Source organism: Microcaecilia unicolor, chromosome 3 (assembly GCF_901765095.1).
Source record: "Microcaecilia unicolor chromosome 3, aMicUni1.1, whole genome shotgun sequence".
Classification (NCBI taxonomy): Eukaryota; Metazoa; Chordata; class Amphibia; order Gymnophiona; family Siphonopidae; genus Microcaecilia; species Microcaecilia unicolor.
Genome location: NC_044033.1, coordinates 206,562,508 through 206,583,825, shown reverse-complemented (window position 1 = coordinate 206,583,825; position 21,318 = coordinate 206,562,508). Strand labels below are relative to the sequence as shown.

Below are 21,318 nucleotides of genomic sequence, written 5' to 3'. Positions count from 1 at the left end.
AATTTGTGTGGTGCATAGGGCACCCAGTCATTTTTACAGCACAGCTCATTTTCAGTGTTGTTACTAAGATCCCCTATTGCATTCGCAAAAAAAAAAAAAAAAACCTCCGTTTTCTCTGAAGGAAAACACAAATTCGAGCTTTGTGAAACAACAGAAGCTCAGCTAGTCCCACCACCCACACCACAAAGAAGAAGAGTCACGACAGAACACAGACAGTACAGGCAGCGCCGAGTGTTGACGTCATTCAACCCTCAGCCACTCCCAGCACGAGGCCGTAAACAGCTCCGGGAGATTACATCATGCAGGACATCGGCCGCTGCGAATGGAAAGTTTCTCTCCTGCCCTGTGACGGGCTTATCATCCAATAGAACAAAAGTCACCTTCGTCCTGCCCCTAACTAATCATGGGGCGGAACGGGGCGGAAGTGACGCTAAGATGGGGGTGAAGATAGAGGTGTTCCGGGTAAGTGTGTGTGTGATGCAGATAGAGGGAACGTTAAAATCGGACGTGGTAGACAGTTCCCGCCGGCCCATGAGCCCCTCCCCAGTCCCTATTACCTTCACCGTACGGGGAACGGGGAAGATGTTCAGAACGTGTGTACACAGTATCTGCACCCATCTATATACTAGATCTGCCAAATTAAGCGAATTCCACGAGGGAGACTTTTTAGCCAGTCCTAATTAAACTTACATCCAGTTTGGTATTTGCAGCCCCTAGAAATGCTAAGTAGTAGTAGTAGTAGCCCCTAATTTAACTGTTGAAACCTGTGCTGCTGTTCTTGTAATGCATCAGGATAAGGTTATCAGTAATCCAGAACTGGCCTGAAAATTTCACTCCTGCAATTGGGTATCTTGGAAGTGCTGTGGTCCAGGGTAGGCTCCAGATAACACTGTTTGTGACCCAGGGGTCAGAACTAGGAAAGCCAGGGTGATCCTTCTATACCCAATGATGCTTCCTTGGGCAAGTCACTTATCATCATCTCAAGTGCCCACCTAGAACTTACATATTGCACATGAGAATGTACCGCTGTCCTAAATTGCTGTGTAAAATGATAAATCTACGTTGGTCAGCCATGAGAGTCATTTAGAACAAACCATGCTTTCCACCTGAAATCTACTAGAACAAGATCTGGAAACTGGTCAAAAAGAAAAAAAGTCTGAAAGAGAAATTTCACTTCATTCAGCATACTGGGGAACTTTTTGAGATCTGGTTAATCTGAGAACAGAGTACATGGGGAAGGGGGGGGGGTGGGGGGTCCAGTTCAACTCTTTCTTCCCTGCCTATCCTTAAGGACACAACTAGGCTTTTGCAAGTTTCCTCAAGCTAATGTTGTCTCCTGCCTTTACTGGTATCCACAGATTTAGCTAGAAAACTTATCAGTCTATATAAAATACTAGAGTGTCAGATGTTTATGTTTATTAATATTTGATATACCCCTCTGAGCAAGCAGGTCAGGGTGGTTTACAATACTAAAAAGTAAAATTGAAAAGGAACTACAAAGTTATAAAAGGACAGACACATCCCAACAAGGGAACAAATAAGCCAAAAGGTAAAAACGGTAACGAAATTCAAACATGAATGGGATAAACATAAAGGAATCCTTTTCAGAAGGAATGGATCCTAAGGAGCTTAGCCGAGATTGGGTGGCAGAGCTGGTGGCAGGAGACGGGGATGGTGCTGGGCAGACTTATACGGTCTGTGCCAGAGCCAGTGGTGGGAGGCAGGACTGGTGGTTGAGAGGTGGGGATGGTGCTGAGCAGACTTATACGGTCTATGCCCTGAAAAGGACAGGTATAAATCAAGGTAAGGTATACACAAAAAGTAGCACATATGAGTTTATCTTGTTGGGCAGACTGGATGGACCGTGCAGGTCTTTTTCTGCCGTCATCTACTATGTTACAACATTAGATAACACAATACACATACTACTACTTATCATTTCTATAGTGCTACTAGACGTATACAGTGCTACAATAAATGCAGACAAAAATAGTGACAAGAAAGTTCTCTAGTGCTGATGTCCAAATGCCTGAGAGGAATTATGAATCTTTAAAAGTGATGTAAAACACTTTGTACAACACTGCTGACCCCTCCACCCACCCTCATATCTTTGAGGGAAGATCATTTCAAAGCTTGGGGCAGAGAAAACAAAAAGCAGAATGTCTTGTTGATTTAAGATGTGCTTGCTTGCTTGAGGGCTGGCAAAACTAACCAGTGGGAATCAAGAAATCTGAAGGTACCTGATGGGGTGTAAGGGACAGTGAGAGGCCAGAAATGAAGGAAGGCCAATATATGATGTACCTTATGGACTAGACAGAGAATTTTGAAATAGATCCAAAAGGGAAAAAGAAGCCAGTGGAGGTGGATGAGTAATGGTGGAAACAGGAGAGTAGATATCTTTCTTTGCTGATTTATTAGGCTAGCTGAAAAGATACTCTGGAGTCTAAGGGAATGTATTACTAGCAGAAAAGATGTAGTCGTATTGCCTATGTAGGTCACCAGTGTGATCTCACTTGGTGCATTTTGTTCAGCTCTGGAGGCCAGGCCTTTGGAGATCATGAGGATGAAATCAGTTCAGAGAGAGCCTCCCAAACTGATATAAGGCCTGCAGCATAAATCTGACAGCGAAATACTTGAGACACTCAAATTATATCCATGCCAGGAGAGGAGACATATGATTAAAATAGAGGAAGAGGAAATCTTCTTAGCAGCAAAGTGAAAATTAAGAAGTGATCTACAAAAATTAAGAAGTATGGGTAAATGCTTGGTAGTGAAGCTTTAATTTGACGTTCTGTAGAGTGATACATTTGAGGTGCAGAAATCCAAAGGAACTGTATGCAGTAGGCTGTGAGAGGCTGATGTGCACAGACCAGGAAAGGGATCTCAGGGTGGCCAAGGCCAGAAGGATGATTGGGTGCATAAAGAGGGGTATAACCAGCAGAAAGAAAAAGGTAATAATGCCCCTGTTCAAATCATCAGTGAGGCTTCTCTTGGAATACTGTATTCAGTTTTGGAGTCTGTTTCTTGCTCATGATATAAAAAGGCTTGAAGCAGTTGGAGTATGGGGTCTCTGCCAGAGGATTTATTAGAAGAGACGTGAAGGCTTGAATATGTATACCCGTGAGGAGAGGAGGGACTGGGGAAGTTTGATACAGATATTTATATTCTTGAAAAATATAAATGCATAAACAAACTTTTTCCAAAACTGGGGAGACTTAAGACATGAAATGAAGCTGCAAGGAGTGAAACTGTAAAGCACCACCAAGAAGTACTTTTTCACAGAGAATATGGTGGATGCCTGAAATGCTCTTCCACAGGAACTGGTGGGGACAAAAACTCTAGCAGAATTCAAAAAGCATGGGATAAACACAGAGGATTCCTATACCCCGAAGAGATGGAATAAAAGTATAGATTATTTCCACGCAAATCAAAACTTAAATAACTCTCTCACATGCATAAAAACTTGTGAGTCTTTATTTTTACTTCACACCAAACAGCAGTCAATAAGTACAAACGAAAGCAGAGTACAAGCAGCTACTAATACTTAGAAAAGAGAAAAAAAGTTTGGAATTGGGAAGAACTAGCAGGACACCTGGCTCCCCAGAGGCCTACCAGATCCTGCCACAGGGGCTAATGTGTTCTCTCATTTTATAGGTTTTTTTTTACCCATCTTTCTATCTCTCCTTCTTTTCTGCCTGTCTATTCTTTCCACCTATCATCACTCACCCAGTCTTCATCCCTCCTAAGTTTCAAAATAATCTTTCCCGCTTCTTATCCCATTTCTTTGTCCTGTCCAGCTACAATTTGTTGCTCTAAATTTCTAACATTCCAGAATCAACTCCTGGTACTTTCCATTATCTCCTTAAAATTCAAGCTAAGGATGCTGTATCAATATGGAGCTGATTTTAAAACACATATTTCCATTCAGGCTTCTTTTAAGGCAATTCATATGTGTAAGTTCGTTGCCTGAAGAGCTTATAAAGTTACCTTTTCTGCCATGCTCAAAGTGCACTGAACTCCCATACATTCTTATCAGCACTGCCACACAGTTTACACACACTGATCCAAGATCCTTGTCCTGAATCATGTCTTTCATATTTAAACTATGTGACAGGTCTGCGCAATCCCTCTGTTCAGTTCTTATTTGTCCAGGTTATTGGCCTGCTCTCTGGCTTACCTTCCCAGCAGTAATAGGGAGAAGATACCGGTAGGTATCCTGTACAAAAGCCTAGCATACAGATACAGAGGTTAGTGGGAGGAATGGCTCACCCTTCCTCTGCATTTTGAGATGATGTGACTTGCCCTGGGAAGGTGAGATAATCAGCTGGTTATTTGGAACCTGGATTGGCCACTGTCGAAGGCAGAATGGTGCTGAACATAGCATACATCTTATGCCCTTGTTCCAGTGCAGAGGAAAGAGGCAGTAAGGGGAAAAATGGTTGGACAAAGGAAACACGGTGGAGTGAAATTACAGGTGGTAGGAATCACATTCATTCCTGCAGCTAGGTCTGCCAGGTAACAGCCTCACGAAGGGGAGAACTACTTGGTGATGGATTAAGTATGAAAATGGAATACTCAGGGTGGTGGGGAACCAGTGAGGAATAAAATTAAGTTGACTAAGAGAAGGGAGTGTTGATGTAGAAGTGGTTAACTTCTATAGCTGGGCAGGCTAGATGGGCCAAGTGGCCTTAATCTGTGTAGTGTACAACGCTATTATGTATGTTGTATTATGATGTTATGTATTTATGTATTTTTTTATGTTATGAATTTTGTATTTGCATTGTATTGTTTGTCACCTGTTTCAGGAGTTCCATGGCTATCCTTGGTTACGCCATAGGGCCACTGTACAGAAATGTGGTTTCCTATTGCCCTGCCCACTTTTCACAGAATGAGCCAGTGCAGAGTTTGGACAAAATATTTGCCATCTCCAGCTGAAGGGAATCAGCCATATTCACCCTCTTTTCTTTCACCTCCCAGATCATTCCACACTGCCAAAATCATCTACCTCCCTCCTCCTTGTCCCACCCCAGCCTTATGTCTCTTCATTGCAGGCAGCTTTATTTTAATAGAATTGACCAGAGCATGAGTGACCCATCCTTTCGTCTTCCTTTCTTCGCAGATGATTCTCTACCTCACCTTCCCAGTCTCCATGTTCTGGATCTCCAACCAAGCTGAGTATTTTGAGGAATATGTGGTGAAACGGAAGGTCAGTGGCCGTTAACGCGTGGCACCGTGCCATCTCTGTGTACATCCTAGAGTACCGAAACTGCACTGTGACCCAGAGGACAGGAACATGCCACTATCATTCCCAGAATTTCCTCAGAGGGCCTGTGAGCCCTGCTTCTTGGTCTCCTTCCCTCCCTGCCAAACCCTGACCTGGTCTGATTTTGTATGGAACATCAAATCTCCTATACATGAGCACTTGATGGACACAGCTAATGTTTTGGGGGTTTTGTTTTTTAGATATGAATATTTATTGTAGAATTTCAACCTAATAGAATGCTCGACACGGGCCATGTTTCACCCAAAGGGGCTGCGTCAGGAGCTAATGTTTTACTGTACTAGAGAGTATAGTGCAGCTCTGGGATTATCTAGTCTGTATTACGCTATGCCCCAGGTGACCCTGCAGTGGCGTACAGCGTTAGGATTGTCTTGTTCATACAGTATGTGCTGCAGTAAACAGTTGTCTCCCATGAGCAATATTGATTGTACCTGTCCCATATTCAAACTGAGTTAACCAGTTAAGAGAGGCTCTTATTATTTAACTCACACTGACTAGGCCTTGAGGAAATATTTAGTGGTAATTACCCGGATAGTACAGCTGAATTATGCCCTCTAACTGCTAAAGCTGAAACCGGATATTGTGTGGTGAAGTCAGCACTTCACCAGCTAAGATAACCAGCCAAATAGGACTATATAAATGTATTTATTTTAAAAATACGCACACCGCCTAATCCTTAGGTGGTTTACAGGAAAACCAATGCATAATAAAACATGCCACACACACACACACTTAAAATCATAAACAAGGAAATAATACTGTTCCTTCCTTATGAAATATCATGACAGGATGCGCCTATCTAATGCATCAACAAACAGCTGTGTTTTCAACATAAATGAATTTGTCCAGGAAAGGCATTGCACAGGCATCAGAGAAAGCAGAAAACTCTAATGTCAGCATACTGAACCTGCACTACAGAGTGTAAAGACAGTTCTCCGAGGACAAGCAGGCTGCTTGTTCTCACGACTGGGTGACGTCCGCGGCAGCCCCCACCAACCGGAAATAAGCTTCGCGGGACGGTCGACACGCAGGGCACGCCCACCGCGCATGCGCGGCCGTCTTCCCGCCCGTGCGCGACCGCTCCCGCCAGTTACTTTTTTTCCGCGACTGAGAGAGTTGTGTTTTCCCCTCTCTCTCGTTTCAGCCGCCGGATTTTTTCGACCGCGTTTACGCGGATCGTCGCTTTTGGCCTGTTCGGCCTCTTCTTCTTCTTCTTTCTCTTTTATTAAAAAAAAAAAAAAAAAAAAAAGAATTTTGCGCGTGTGGAGCACGCGCTCCTTCTTTTCCCTCGCTTTCTAGCGGGGACGCCTCGTTGCGGCCTAGTGGCCGCTCGGTCGGTTTCAGTTTTCGTGGTGTGATTTTAGCCACCATTGCCGACTTTGACTTCGCCGACGCGATTTTTCCGTCGATGTCCTCGAAGGTCCCGAGTGGATTTAAAAAGTGTGGTCGCTGCGGCCGGCCGATCTCGCAGACCGACACCCACGCTTGGTGCCTCCAGTGCCTCGGGCCGGAGCACAATCTCAAGTCGTGCGTTTTGTGTCTCGGTCTCCGGAAACGGACTCAGGTTGCGAGGCAAGTTCTGCGGGACCGTCTTTTTGGAACTTGCGCCGGCCCCTCGACGTCGACCTCGACGGCATCGGTATCGAAGACCGGTTCTTCGGTACCGGTATCGATGCCCGAGACATCGGCACCGATGGCAGCGACCCCAGGAGAACAGGTCCCGTCGGCCCGCCGGTCCGCCGGCGAGAGTGGGGTAGAGAGACCGCGTGGGCAGTCGGCCCCGGTCACTCCCTCAACTCGTGAGCCACGGGACCGAACCCTGTCGGACCCGGTACCCCCGAGACCGAGGGGGATCGACCTCCTCCTCCTCCATGCCCTCCGGCACCGGTGACGTGCACCGGAAAAAAGACAAGAAGCGCCGTCACCGGGAGCCCTCGGTGCACCCTGAAGAGGAGTCGACGCCGAAGCGTCATCGCAGAGAGGAGAGATCTCCGTCGGTGGTGGAGGTACCGACGCGTCGGGGTTCCGGCACCTCGGTGCCGTCTCCTGGCCCCCAGCAGCTTCCGGCACCGACACCCTTACCGGCCCCACCGCCTTTCCCGGCAGCGGGCCTGGACGAGTGCCTCAGAGCCATCCTTCCGGGGATCCTGGAAGGGCTGATGCGCCAGGCTGTGCCGGCGCCGGGGGGTGCTTGCGCCCTCGGCGCCGATGACTGTGGCGCCGGCGAGCTCTAGCCCGGCGCCGGGGCAGTCGACACCGCCGCCGCTTGCGGTGCCGGTCTCGACAGCCACGCAGGTGGAGTCCCCGTCGACGTCGATGGAGGGAGCTCCGTCCCCGCCGGCGCGGGAGTCCACCGCTCGACGACACCGAGACCTCGGTGCCTCGACGTCGAGCCGGGCCCGGTACCGGACGCAGCTACATGAGCTAATGTCCGATACCGAGGATGAGGACTCGTGGGGGGAAGAGGAGGACCCGAGATATTTCTCCTCAGAGGAGTCTACGGGCCTTCCCTCGGACCCCACGCCGTCACCGGAGAGGAAGCTCTCACCTCCTGAGAGTCTCTCCTTTGCCTCCTTTGTGCGGGATATGTCTATAAGCATTCCCTTTCCCGTGGTCTCTGTGGAAGAGCCGAGGGCCGAGATGCTCGAGGTCCTCGACTATCCATCACCACCTAGAGAGTCCTCCACGGTACCGCTGCACAATGTCCTGAAGGAGACGCTGCTCCGGAACTGGGTGCGACCACTAACTAATCCCACCATTCCCAAGAAAGCAGAGTCCCAATACAGGATCCACTCTGACCCAGAGCTCATGCGGCCCCAGTTGCCCCATGACTCAGCGGTCGTGGATTCTGCTCTCAAGAGGGCACGGAGTTCGAGGGATACCGCCTCGGCGCCCCCGGGGCGGGAGTCTCGCACTCTGGACTCATTTGGGAGGAAGGCCTACCAATCCTCCATGCTCGTGACCCGCATCCAATCTTACCTGCTCTATATGAGCATCCACATGCGGACCAATGTGCAACAGCTGGCGGACCTGGTCGATAAGCTCCCGCCGGAGCAGTCCAGGCCTTATCAGGAGGTGGTCAGGCAGCTGAAGGCGTGCAGAAAGTTCCTGTCCAGGGGGATTTTTGACACCTGTGACGTGGCATCTCGTGCTGCGGCCCAAGGTATAGTGATGCGCAGGCTCTCATGGCTGCGTGCCTCTGACCTGGACAACCGCACCCAGCAGAGACTGGCTGACGTCCCTTGCCGGGGGGATAACATTTTCGGTGAGAAGGTCGAGCAGATGGTGGACCAACTGCATCAGCGGGAAACCGCTCTCGACAAGCTCTCCCACCGGGCGCCTTCAGCACCCGCCCCCACGGGTGGGCGTTTTTCCCGGGCACGGCAGGCTGCACCCTATTCTTTTGCAAAGCGTACGTGCAACCAGCCGGCCCGAAGGCCTCGCCAGGCACAGGGACAGCCCCAGCGCGCTCGTTCTCGTCAACAGCGTGCGCCTAAGCAGCCCCCTGCGCCTCCACAGCAAAAGCCGGGGACGGGCTTTTGACTGGATCCACGGGAACATAGCCGCCCTACAAGTGTCCGTACCGGACGATCTGCCGGTCGGAGGGAGGTTAAAATTTTTTCACCAAAGGTGGCCTCTCATAACCTCCGACCAGTGGGTTCTCCAAATAGTGCGGTGCGGATACGCCCTGAATTTGGCCTCCCTGCCTCCAAATTGTCCTTCGGGAGCTCAGTCTTTCAGCTCCCTTCACAAGCAGGTACTTGCAGAGGAACTCTCCGCCCTTCTCAGCGCCAATGCGGTCGAGCCCGTACCACCCGGGCAGGAAGGGCAGGGATTCTATTCCAGGTACTTCCTTGTGGAAAAGAAAACAGGGGGGATGCGTCCCATCCTAGACCTGAGAGGCCTGAACAAATTCCTGGTCAAAGAAAAGTTCAGGATGCTTTCCTTGGGCACCTTCTGCCAATGATTCAGAAAAACGATTGGCTATGTTCCCTGGATTTAAAGGACGCATACACTCACATCCCGATACTGCCAGCTCACAGACAGTATCTCAGATTCCGCCTGGGCGCACGGCACTTTCAGTATTGTGTGCTGCCCTTTGGGCTCGCCTCTGCCCCACGAGTGTTTACAAAGTGCCTCGTGGTGGTGGCGGCGTATCTCCGCAAGCTGGGAGTGCACGTGTTCCCATATCTCGACGATTGGCTGGTCAAGAGCACCTCGGAGGCAGGAGCCCTCCGGTCCATGCAGTGCACTATTCAACTTCTGGAGCTGCTGGGGTTTGTGATAAATTACCCAAAGTCCCATCTCCAGCCTACTCAGTCTCTGGAATTCATAGGAGCGCTGCTGAATACCCAGACGGCTCAGGCCTACCTTCCCGAAGCGAGGGCTACCAATCTCTTGGCCCTGGCTTCGCAGACCAGAGCGTCTCAGCAGATCACAGCTCGGCAGATGTTGAGACTTCTGGGTCATATGGCCTCCACAGTTCATGTGACTCCCATGGCTCGTCTTCACATGAGATCTGCTCAATGGACCCTAGCTTCCCAGTAGTTTCAAGCCACCGGGAATCTAGAAGATGTCATCCGCCTCTCCACCAGTTGCCGCACTTCACTGCTCTGGTGGACCATCCGGACCAATTTGACCCTGGGACGTCCATTCCAAATTCCGCAGCCCACGAAAGTGCTGACGACGGATGCATCTCGCCTGGGGTGGGGAGCCCATGTCGATGGGCTCCACACTCAGGGTCTGTGGTCCCTCCAGGAAAAGGATCTGCAGATCAACCTCCTGGAGCTCCGAGCGATCTGGAACGCACTGAAGGCTTTCAGAGATCGGCTGTCCTGTCAAATTATCCAAATTCGGACAGACAATCAGGTTGCAATGTATTACGTCAACAAGCAGGGGGCACCGGATCTCGCCCCCTGTGCCAGGAGGCCGTCGGGATGTGGCGTTGGGCGTGTCGGTTCGGCATGCTCCTCCAAGCCACGTACCTGGCAGGCGTAAACAACAGTCTGGCCGACAGACTGAGCAGAGTCATGCAACCGCACGAGTGGTCGCTCCATGCCAGAGTGGTACGCAAGATCTTCCGAGCGTGGGGCACCCCCTCGGTGGACCTTTTCGCCTCTCAGACCAACCACAAGCTGCCTCTGTTCTGTTCCAGACTTCAGGCACACGGCAGGCTAGCGTCGGATGCCTTTCTCCTCCCTTGGGGGACCGGCCTCCTGTATGCTTATCCTCCCATACCTTTGGTGGGGAAGACCTTACTGAAGCTCAAGCAAGACCGCGGCACCATGATTCTGATCGCGCCCTTTTGGCCCCGTCAGATCTGGTTCCCTCTTCTTCTGGAGTTGTCCTCCGAAGAACCGTGGAGATTGGAGTGTTTTCCGACTCTCATTTCGCAGAACGACGGAGCGTTGCTGCACCCCAACCTCCAGTCTCTGGCTCTCACGGCCTGGATGTTGAGGGCGTAGACTTCACTGCGTTGGGTCTGTCTGAGGGTGTCTCCCGGGTCTTGCTTGCCTCTAGGAAGGATTCCACTAAAAAGAGTTACTTTTTCAAGTGGAGGAGGTTTGTCGTGTGGTGTGAGAGCATGGCCCTAGAACCTCGTTCTTGCCCTGCACAGAACCTGCTTGAATACCTTCTGCACTTATCAGAGTCTGGCCTCAAGACCAACTCAGTAAGGAATCACCTTAGTGCGATTAGTGCTTACCATTATCGTGTGGAAGGAAAAGCCATCTCTGGAGAGCCTTTAGTCGTTCGATTCATGAGAGGCTTGCTTTTGTCAAAGCCCCCTATCAAGCCCCCTGTTGTGTCATGGGATCTCAACGTCGTCCTCACCCAGCTGATGAAACCTCCTTTTGAGCCACTGAATACCTGCCATCTGAAGTACTTGACCTGGAAGGTCATTTTCTTGGTGGCAGTTACTTCAGCTCGTAGGGTCAGTGAGCTTCAAGCCCTAGTAGCTCATGCTCCATATACCAAATTTCATCACAACAGAGTAGTGCTCCGCACCCACCCAAAGTTCCTGCCGAAGGTGGTGTCGGAGTTCCATCTTAACCAGTCAATTGTCTTGCCAACATTCTTCCCCAGGCCGCATACCCGCCCTGCTGAACGTCAGTTGCACACATTGGACTGCAAGAGAGCATTGGCCTTCTACTTGGAGCGGACACAGCCCCACAGACAGTCCGCCCAATTGTTTGTTTCTTTCGACCCTAACAGGCTAGGGGTCGCTGTCGGGAAACGCACCATCTCCAATTGGCTAGCAGATTGCATTTCCTTCACTTACGCCCAGGCTGGGCTGACTCTTGAGGGTCATGTCACGGCTCATAGTGTTAGAGCCATGGCAGCGTCAGTGGCCCACTTGAAGTCAGCCACTATTGAAGAGATTTGCAAGGCTGCGACGTGGTCATCTGTCCACACATTCACATCACATTACTGCCTCCAGCAGGATACCCGACGCGACAGTCGGTTCGGGCAGTCGGTGCTGCAGAATCTGTTTGGGGTGTAAATCCAACTCCACCCTCCAGGACCCGAATTTATTCTGGTCAGGCTGCACTCTCAGTTAGTTGTTCTTCGTAGGTCAATTTCTGTTGTTTCCTCGCCGTTGCGAGGTTCAATTGACCTGGGTTCTTGTTTTGAGTGAGCCTGAGAGCTAGGGATACCCCAGTCGTGAGAACAAGCAGCCTGCTTGTCCTCGGAGAAAGGGTATGATACATACCTGTAGCAGTTGTTCTCCGAGGACAGCAGGCTGATTGTTCTCACCTTCCCTCCCTCCTCCCCTTTGGAGTTGTGTATTTCATATTTTTTGCTAGTCATTCAACTGGCGGGAGCGGTCGCGCACGGGCGGGAAGACGGCCGCGCATGCGCGGTGGGCGTGCCCTGCGTGTCGACCGTCCCGCGAAGCTTATTTCCGGTTGGTGGGGGCTGCCGCGGACGTCACCCAGTCGTGAGAACAATCAGCCTGCTGTCCTCGGAGAACAACTGCTACAGGTATGTATCATACCCTTAGCATAGCATGCTCCGACCGCAAGGATAGTTTTGGGCGATAAGCACGTACAATTTGAGTAAAATAAAATGGCATTTTGCCAGATATAACACTTGGTGTATCAGAAATAACACCTTAAACTGAATTCTGTGAAACACTGGCAACCAGTGTAGTTTATTTTATTTATTTACCGCCTTTTTGAAGGAATTCACTGAAGGCGGTGTACAGGAAGAATAGATCAAACATGAGCAATAGGCAATTACAGCAGGTAAAATATTCAAATAACAATACAAAGTATGTTTAATACTATCTCAGCTAGGGTAGGAGTGGATAAACATGTCCTGCTGCAGTATGTGCAGCCCATGTCACGCCCTTGTGTGTGTGAGTGAGACTAACAAGTTAGTTACTTCTTCCATTAAAGGCCTGGTTGAAAAGCCAAGCTTTCACTTGCTTCCTGAAGTAGAGATAAGTCTTGTGTTAAGCGAAGCCGTTTAGGCAGTGCATTCCAGAGTGTGGGGGCTACTCCTGAGAAGGCTCGCTTGTAATATCTTTTGGAGAGGATGTGGTTAGTGAAAGTCCTTGAGAGGACCTTAGTGTCCTTGGCTGTGTGTAGAGGATCATCCTGTTCTTCAGGTACTCGGGGCCATTTTCTTTAAGGGCCTTGAAGATCAGACATAGAGTTTAAAATTTAGCCCTGTATTGTACTGGTAGCCAGTGAAGCTTTTCCATACATGGTGTGATGTGGTCATGTCGCTTGCAACCTTCTATGTGTCTTGCTGCTGAATTCTGAATCAGTTGCGACTGTTGTATAGTGCATTGCAGTAATCCAGTCTTGATTGATGTTATCATGGCATGCACAACTGAGATAAGATTTACCTTCTCGATGTAGCTGTCGCAAATGGTAGAAGCAGCTCTTGAAGGCAGTATCTTTTGGTTGTTTTAAGACCAGTGTAATCTGAGTAAACTTAGAGATCCCGGCTATAAGTCTCCTTTCTTTGTCTGGTTTAACTTAACTGGTTAAGGACTGAATCTCGGCACCTTATCCCAGTTAAGTACCGGCCAGCTGCACGTACCTGGATACTTAACGCTGGTACCTGGACATGGCCCGGGATTGAATATCCAGGCATAATTTTGGCAGCAGTGGTCAGCCTTTGAAAAAGAACACTGACTGTCGCCTGTGGTATATTATCCCCTATATCTGTTTCTAGCATCCCGTGTTCTACATGAGGTTAAATCTGTTTTTCTTTTCCTCCTTAGAGAGAGATTTATCCACCAAAGTTAAATGAGCAGGTAAGTGCTTCTCTAGCAGTTGACCTGGGGACCTGGGAAGGCTGTCACAGGTCTGACCTGACTGTAGCTTAGAAGCAGTAAGGAGGTGGAATGAGCAGTCAGATGTAATACATCACAGCTGGGGCCTGGGAAGTAGCCGTCTGGATTCACTAGTGTGACCTGCTTCATCGCTGTCTTCCCTGGGTGTAGGCCGCTTGGTCTTGGAACAGCTGATGGAGGTCTGGAATGAAAGTTCAGCTGCCAGATTACTTATTTGGGTAACACTTAGGTTGGCTGGCCATCTTTCACCTATCTCCTGCTTTTCTCCCTCTCGCTTCTCAATTCTCCCACATTTTCCTCTCTGATTCAGAAAGAACTTTAAAACGTATACTGTTTACAGCGAGCCATCATATCACATGGAGAGATGGGTGACTTGAAAGAAACTTGGCATGTGAGATCAATAACATTATCATCTGGGCTTCAAACAATATCATTATTCTATCCATAGGGGAGGGAGAGGTGGACAGATTTTTCACTGTTGGCAAAGGACACCAATGCCCAGATTCAGATGTCATGGTGTGGAATGGAGGAGTGGCAGAGCAGCAAGGAAGCAGGGATTCAAATCCTGTTTCTTCCACTGATAATCCCTTGTGACACTCAAGTCACTTCATCCTCCATTTCCTCTGCTCTAGAGCTTAGATTGTAAGCCCTCTGGTGCAGGGACCTCCCTAGTATACCTGAATGTAACTCACCTTGAGCTGGGGTTTGGAAAGGTTTATACTTCATTCAATTTTCAAAAAGAACATACAAATATATAAGGTGATAGATATTTTTATTTTATGTTCTGCTTTGTTAACCTTTATCTCTGTGCATTCAAGTGGATTGACACGACGGCCACACTGCTGGGTTCTGAAGAATATTTCTGTCTTAAACTGGATAGATGCAAGGATACAGGGACCTCTAGAATAGGATATCCAGTATGTCTGTCTGTACAGTGCTGTGTCCATCTGGTGTGCACTGGCAACGTTGTGGTGATGATAATGGCATTGGGATCATAACACAAAATGAATTCCAGACAATGATGAGGTTATGATTTCCTGGAGGATCCCCATTCTGACTGAAAAAAAGCTGGATGCATGGAAACTGGTCATAGGGGTGAAATTATCAACGTTAAGAGGTGTTATATTACCACTAACTTGTACTATTTTAGCACAGTCCCATTTTATATCGTGAGACCATGTCCTAACGGTAGGCCACGTTGATAACGCCCTCCTTAATTAAAGAAAAAAGAAATGTCTCATGAAATTGAAATCACATAATTAAAATTGGGCCAAGTATAGGGCAGTCAAGCCATTATGACATCACTGATGAAGTGAGGTTGGCTCTTAGGCATTGGTGGAATGAGGCATTATGACATCACAGTATGAGAAGTGAGCCAAGTAATCAAGCCATTGTGACATCACTGATGAGGTTGGCTCTTATTGGTGGAATAAGGCATTATGACATCACAATATCACTAAGGGGGGGAAGTTATCAACATGGGCTACTGTTACAGCATGAATTAGTGGTCAAATAACTACTACTACTATTTATCATTCCTAAAGTGCTACTAGACGTACACAGCGCTGTACACTTGAACATGAAGAGACAGTCCCTGCTCAACAGAGCTTACAATCTAATTAGGACAGACAAACAGGACAAATAAGAGATAAGGGAATATTAAAGTGAGAATGATAAAATAAGGGTTCTGAACAAGTAATTAAGGATTAGGAGTTAAAAGCATTATCAAAAAGGTGGGCTTTTGAAGATGGCCAGAGATGGAGCTTGACGTACCAGCTCAGGAAGTCTATTCCAGGCATATGGTGCAGCGAGATAAAAGGAACGGAGTCTGAAGTTAGCGGTGGAGGAGAAGGGTGCAGATAAGAGAGATTTACCCAGTGAACGGAGTTCCCAGGGAGGAGTGTAGGGAGAGATGAGAGTGGAGAGGTACTGAGGAGCTGCAGAGTGAATGCACTTATAGGTCAATAAGAGGAGTCTGAACTGTATGCGGAAACGGATAGGAAGCCGGTGAAGTGACTTGAGGAGAGGGCTAATATGAGCATAACGACACTGGCAGAATATTAGTCGTGCAGCAGAATTTTGAACAGATTGAAGAGGAGAGAGATGGCTAAGTGGGAGACCTGTGAGAAGCATGTCTTTTTAGCACAGGTCCTGTTTTACGCAGTGAAACCTAGTTACTAATAACTGGAGTTAATAGTAAAATAACACTTGGTAAGTGTAGCCCACATTGATACTTCATCCTATAGTGGCAAGAGAGAAAAACGCTAGAATAGCATCAATCACAGGGTTGTCAGTCCCAAGCAATAACTCTGTGAATCATGTGAAGTGAGAGAAGATCTTCTACCAAGAAATGCAGTTCAAGACTAAGAACTTGGGGGCAGAAAGAGACAGAGATATTTTCTATTGGAAATTCTTTTTAATCAAGCTGGTGGCACCTACAACAAGCCCACCTGGATAAGTTGCCTAAACATGTTACATCTTATGAACGCCAGAAAGAAGCTGGAAGCAGTAAATCTAAGAGACTGAGAGCATCCTCCACATACTCTGGTTTAGTAGTTAGACTCATCACTGTCACGATGGGTGCAAAGCTAATCCATGTGGAGACAGTTATCACAAAAGGAATATAGAACTTTTCTTCACTAGGATGTTTTGCTTAGGGGCTGGATCAGGATGGGATTGGTTTAGTTTCATTTGTACTCAAAAGTTCTATAAAAATGGTGCTACTTACTTTTGCTTGGTCAAGGTCAGGGGACCATTCCTGAGTGCTATTTTTACTTTGAGTTTCCTTTCTTCACTTGGTTAATTTCATTTGTTTTGTTTGGATAAACACAATTTCTTGCCTCTCTGCATTATTCATGCAAGCACACACACACTCTCTTTGCTTGTGAAATAATCTGGATCGACAACTGAAAAACCTCCAGAGACCTGCATCAATTGGAACAAAGGACACCAGGATCAGAAACTGCTAGCTGAAACCACCACTACAACTTAAATTCATATCTATAACTTATATTATCTCTAAATATCTGATATCTTGCTAAAGCTTCCTCAGCATTAAAACTTCCAAATAATTTCACAGGAGTGAAAGCCATCTGATGCATATCTCTAATGAACAGAAATGTCTGTTAAATATTAGATACTGGACTTTAAAAACCAAATTACCTTGCTTCAAGTTTTAAAAGTACAAAATATAGGTAGAATTAGCTGACTGACTTCATATCTCATTCCAAATAAGAAATTTTATTGAAGCAGCAACAAAACACATTTTCCTAGGAAGCTGATACTTCAGAGCGCCTCAGTCCCTCTGCAAGCACTGTCTACATATTTAACACACCATTGTTAACTGCTCCCAAAGACATGCCGTCTTTAGCTATATTCTGAAATGCTACAAGTCTATGTGCAGTAATTCCCAACCAAGAAAAGCAATATTCTGACTTAAATGAGACTGTTGAAGTTAATTTAGAAAAAGAACTAAACAGTAAATTGACTCAACATTTTGTACTAGCAAAGATAACCAAGGGTAATTATCAAGACCCAGGTTTTGTAAAGATTTTTTAAATAGCACCATATTAGCATTTCCCCTGGCCACATTCCAAGGTGTGCTTAAGGTCAGTGATGCCCCTTTGTCTTACAATTACCTGAATCTGCTCAGATCAATGGCCAAAACACCTACTCAAATCCATCTCTATGGAAGCAGTAAACTGGCTACTTGATAATCTCAGTGAGCTGTTAAAAACTGGCTCTCTCTCTCCTCACATCTGCAAAATTGTTCTCACTTCACTACTGAAGGGATCTGGGCTAGACCTAACATCGCCTGCAAACTACCATCCCGTGGCAAGCATACCCCTTTTTACTAAAGTATTAGAAACCTTCATTAGTAAACCTCTCTTTATATCTGAAAAAATGTTGTATTTTACACTGATCACAATTTGGCTTCAGATCGTCATATAGTATGGAAACATTGCTGCTACTTCTAACTACATATGTCAAACAACATCTATGCAAAGGTGACCAAGCAATTCTTCTCCAGTTCGATATATCGGTGGCATTCAATGCGGTTGACCACACATTGCTACTTGAACGCCTGATCAGATAGGAATAACAGGAACAGTGTTCAAATGGTTCAGCGAATTCCTTTCAAATCGAAGTCACTCTGTCAAGCAAAACAACCAACTTCCAGGATCTCCCCTCTCACCTATCCTGTTCAATCTCTTTATGTCATCCCTTGCCTCAATACACCTGGGATTTATTGAACTACTATTATCCTATGCGGATGACATCCTGCTTCTCCTACCAGTGACAGCATCAAACATAGATCCAACTCAGTCTGTAGCGAATGGTATGACTTGTCAGCACCTGGGTCCTGACCAATAAACTGAAATTGAATGCGTAATAAACCAAGGTCCTGTGGTTCGGAAATCAGGGAGTTGAGATCCCATCATCAATATCTTTGACCAGTGGTCAAATCTTTACTATCGAATCTGAAGCCAGAGTACTAGGTTGTCTTACTTAACTCTTCACTCACCTTCGCTTCCCATATTAGCCAGTTATGGAAGAAAACACTATTCAAAATGAGACAGCTACATCTAGTCAGATCATTCTTTGACCAACAAGCCTTTGCACTACTAGTCCAAATATTAGTCTTACCTCACTTGGATTACTGTAATGTTTAAGTGTCAATATCAGAAAAAACTGTCGATCATACAGAACATAACTGCTAGACTAGTATACAGATTGAGTAGATATACTAGTGTTTCAGCTCATCAAAACAAACTCCTCCGGCTTTCCGTAGCAGAAAGACTCGGGTTCAAAGCTACTTGTTTAGTTTTTCAAATCTTACAGGACTTCACCTCTAAACTGCTGACTAAGCCCGCTTCACTATGTCTGGTCCAATCCAACAGACTGAAACAACAACTGATGCGAGCATCACTCTTCCAAAAGACAATTAGAAATCAGAAGATTTTCAGCTCTCTATTCCCCGTTCTTGGAGTCAATATATGGAACTCTCTACCTATTCCCATCAGAAAACAGCTACTCAACTTCAGGAAGAGGCTAAAAACTACTTCATAACAGTCCATCCTGACTTCTACCTCCTATTATCATCCGTTATCCTTTCCTTAATGTTTCTAGTCTCATTTCATTAATCCAATGGTCTCTAATGTTTCTCAAACCTGGGTTGAGTTGCTTATTGGAACACCATCATTGCACTTGCACTGATATATTATGGATTCCAATTTTAATAAGTTCTTGAAAATTTTATGTATATATATATATAGTTATGGAAGATTTTCTTTAACTTTGGCTGATATTTTTGAGGTGCCATGAGGAAAATTGGGAGATTTCAAGATGATGGAAGAAATACTTTGTGATTTTCAAGTCCTTCATATTTTATTTATTTTTTTCAGTCACATCGTAGGGTGGTGATATTATTTATAGATTGTATAGCAAGCCAATTACATTTATTTTTGACTAGCTTTTGCCTTTTTCCGTTGTAGCTCAAAGTGAATCATATTCAGATATTGTAGGTATTTCCCTGTCAGGCTTATAATGTGAGTTTGTACCTGAGGTCATGGAGGGTTAATTGACTTGCCAAAGGTCACAAGAAGCAGCAGTGGATTTTGAACTGAGCTTCCCTTGTTGCTAGCTCATGCGCTGACCATTAGGCTACTGCTTCGCTTAGGGCTGGTGTGGTAATACAGAGCTTTTTCCTTGTAGGACTTTTCAGCTTTGGGTTCCGGACTGAGAAAAGAGTACAGAATCTGTCACTACCAGTTCAAAAGATTTATAAGGACCAAATGTTTCTTTACTCATGGACCGAAATGTTAAAATACTGCTTTATTCTTTAGGCATGATATTTCTGCTCTGTCTCTGAACCCCTCAGTGGTCCATAGAAACAGCAGAGACTGAAAACACTAAGATTCCCTTTCATATCCCTTCCTGTGGTGTCACATCTGTGACCTGCTCTAGACGTGCATAGAAAAGCCACTTGGATAACCATTAATTGAGGGGTTTTTTTCTTCTTTTATTTCAGAAGAGAGAGCTGGAAGATTTCAAGGAACGAATGAGAAAAAAGCGAGAGGAGAGGCTGCAGAGCCAGCTGGAAACCCTGAAGGAACAGTGACCGCAGTCACTGCTCAGTGGGATAGGCTAGATTAGAATGTCTGGCTAGGCTAGTTAGAATATGTGGCTCATATCATTTCCTGTAAGCTGTGATTACACAGCCTTCTCGGGCTGCCATTTCCCAGGCCACACAAAGACAAACTGGGGGGAAAATGGACAGTTCTTGTATTGTTATAGACCAGCACTTACCCTGTGATAGAGCTGCATCCATATCTGGTTCCCTATCAAGTGTCCCTGGAAAGCTGTAAATAAAATATTTTAAATTGAGAAAGTGTTTTGTCTTATGATTGAATTTATGCATGAAAAGTGCCCTGTCTGCTGCATTTCTCGGACTTCTGCAACTCTTACCATCCACCCAAAACTTTACACAAATACATAAGTGTTGCCATACTGGGACAGACTGAAGGTCCATCAAGCCCCAAATCCTGTTTCCAACAGTGGCCAATCCAGGTTACAAGTACCTGGCAACATCCCAAAACATTTTATGCTGTTTATTCTAGAAATAAACAATGGATCTTCCCTAAGTCCATCTTAATAATAGCTTATGGACTTATCTTTTAGGAAGCTATCCAAACCTTTTTTAAACCCCTCTAAGCTAACTGCTTTTACCACATTCTCTGGCAATGAATTCCAGAGTTTAATTACATGTTAAGTGAGGAAATATTTTCTCCAATACGTTTTAAATTTACTACTTTGTATCTTCATTGCGTGCCCCCTAGTCCTAGTAATTTTGGAAAGAGTAAACAAACCATTCACATCTACCCATTCCACTCCACTCATTATTTTATAGACCTCTATCATATCTCCCCTCAGCCGTCTTTTCTCTAACCTGAAGAGCCCTACCCCCTTCAGCCTTTCCTAATTTTCGTCAACCTTCTCTGTACCTTTTCTAATTTCACTATATCTTTTTTTAGATGCGGTGACCAGAATTGCACACAGTATTCATGGTGTGATCACACCACAGAGCGATACAAAGTTATTATCTTTATTTTTGTTTTCCATTCCTTTCCTAATAATACCTATTTGCTTTCTTAGTCACCACTGCACACTGAGCACAGGGTTTCAATGTATCATCAATGATGACACCTAGATCCCTTTCCTGGTCGGTGACTCCTAATGTGGAACCTTGCATCACATAACTATAATTTGGGCTCCTCTTTCCCACATGCATCACCTTGCATTTGTCCACATTAAATTTAATCTTTCATTTGGATGCCTAGTCTTCCAGTTTCCTAAGGTCTTCCTGTCACAGTCCGCATGTGTTTGAACAACCTTGAGTAGTTTTGTGGCATCTCCAAATTTAATCACCTCATTCATCATTCCGATTTCCATATCATCAAAAATATGTTGAATAACACCGGTTCAAAGTACTGAACCCTGTGGCGCTCCACTGTTCAACTACCTCCATTGAGAGATATGACCATTTAAATCTACCCTCTGTTCTCTGTCCATTAACCAGTTCCTAATCCACACCAGAACCTTGCCTCCTATCCCTTGGCTCTTTAATTTTCTCAGGAGTCTCTCATGAGGAACTTTATCAAAAGCTTTCTGAAAATCTAGGTACACTACATTAACCGGCTCACCTTTATCCACGTATTTATTCACGCCT

General features: G+C 46.1%; 1 protein-coding gene across 1 annotated transcript; it reads left to right on the top strand.

Moving 5' to 3' along the window:
* Window positions 1-373: 373 nt before the first annotated feature.
* Window positions 374-19,974, top strand: LOC115466174 (protein PET100 homolog, mitochondrial-like). The gene is made up of 4 exons (XM_030197263.1): window positions 374-462; window positions 5,120-5,206; window positions 13,518-13,550; window positions 19,621-19,974. Exons 1-4 carry the CDS (start codon window positions 436-438, stop codon window positions 19,708-19,710), a joined length of 237 nt encoding a protein of 78 aa, XP_030053123.1. The 5' UTR covers window positions 374-435; the 3' UTR covers window positions 19,711-19,974.
* Window positions 19,975-21,318: the final 1,344 nt, after the last annotated feature.

Excerpts from the sequence above, each read along its gene's own strand:
- LOC115466174 (XM_030197263.1), top strand. The coding sequence starts at position 436 with ATGGGGGTGAAGATAGAGGTGTTCCGG. Across the intron at positions 463-5,119 it reads TGAAGATAGAGGTGTTCCGG|ATGATTCTCTACCTCACCTT; the intron begins GTAAGTGTGTGT and ends CTTTCTTCGCAG. Across the intron at positions 5,207-13,517 it reads AATATGTGGTGAAACGGAAG|AGAGAGATTTATCCACCAAA; the intron begins GTCAGTGGCCGT and ends TTTCCTCCTTAG.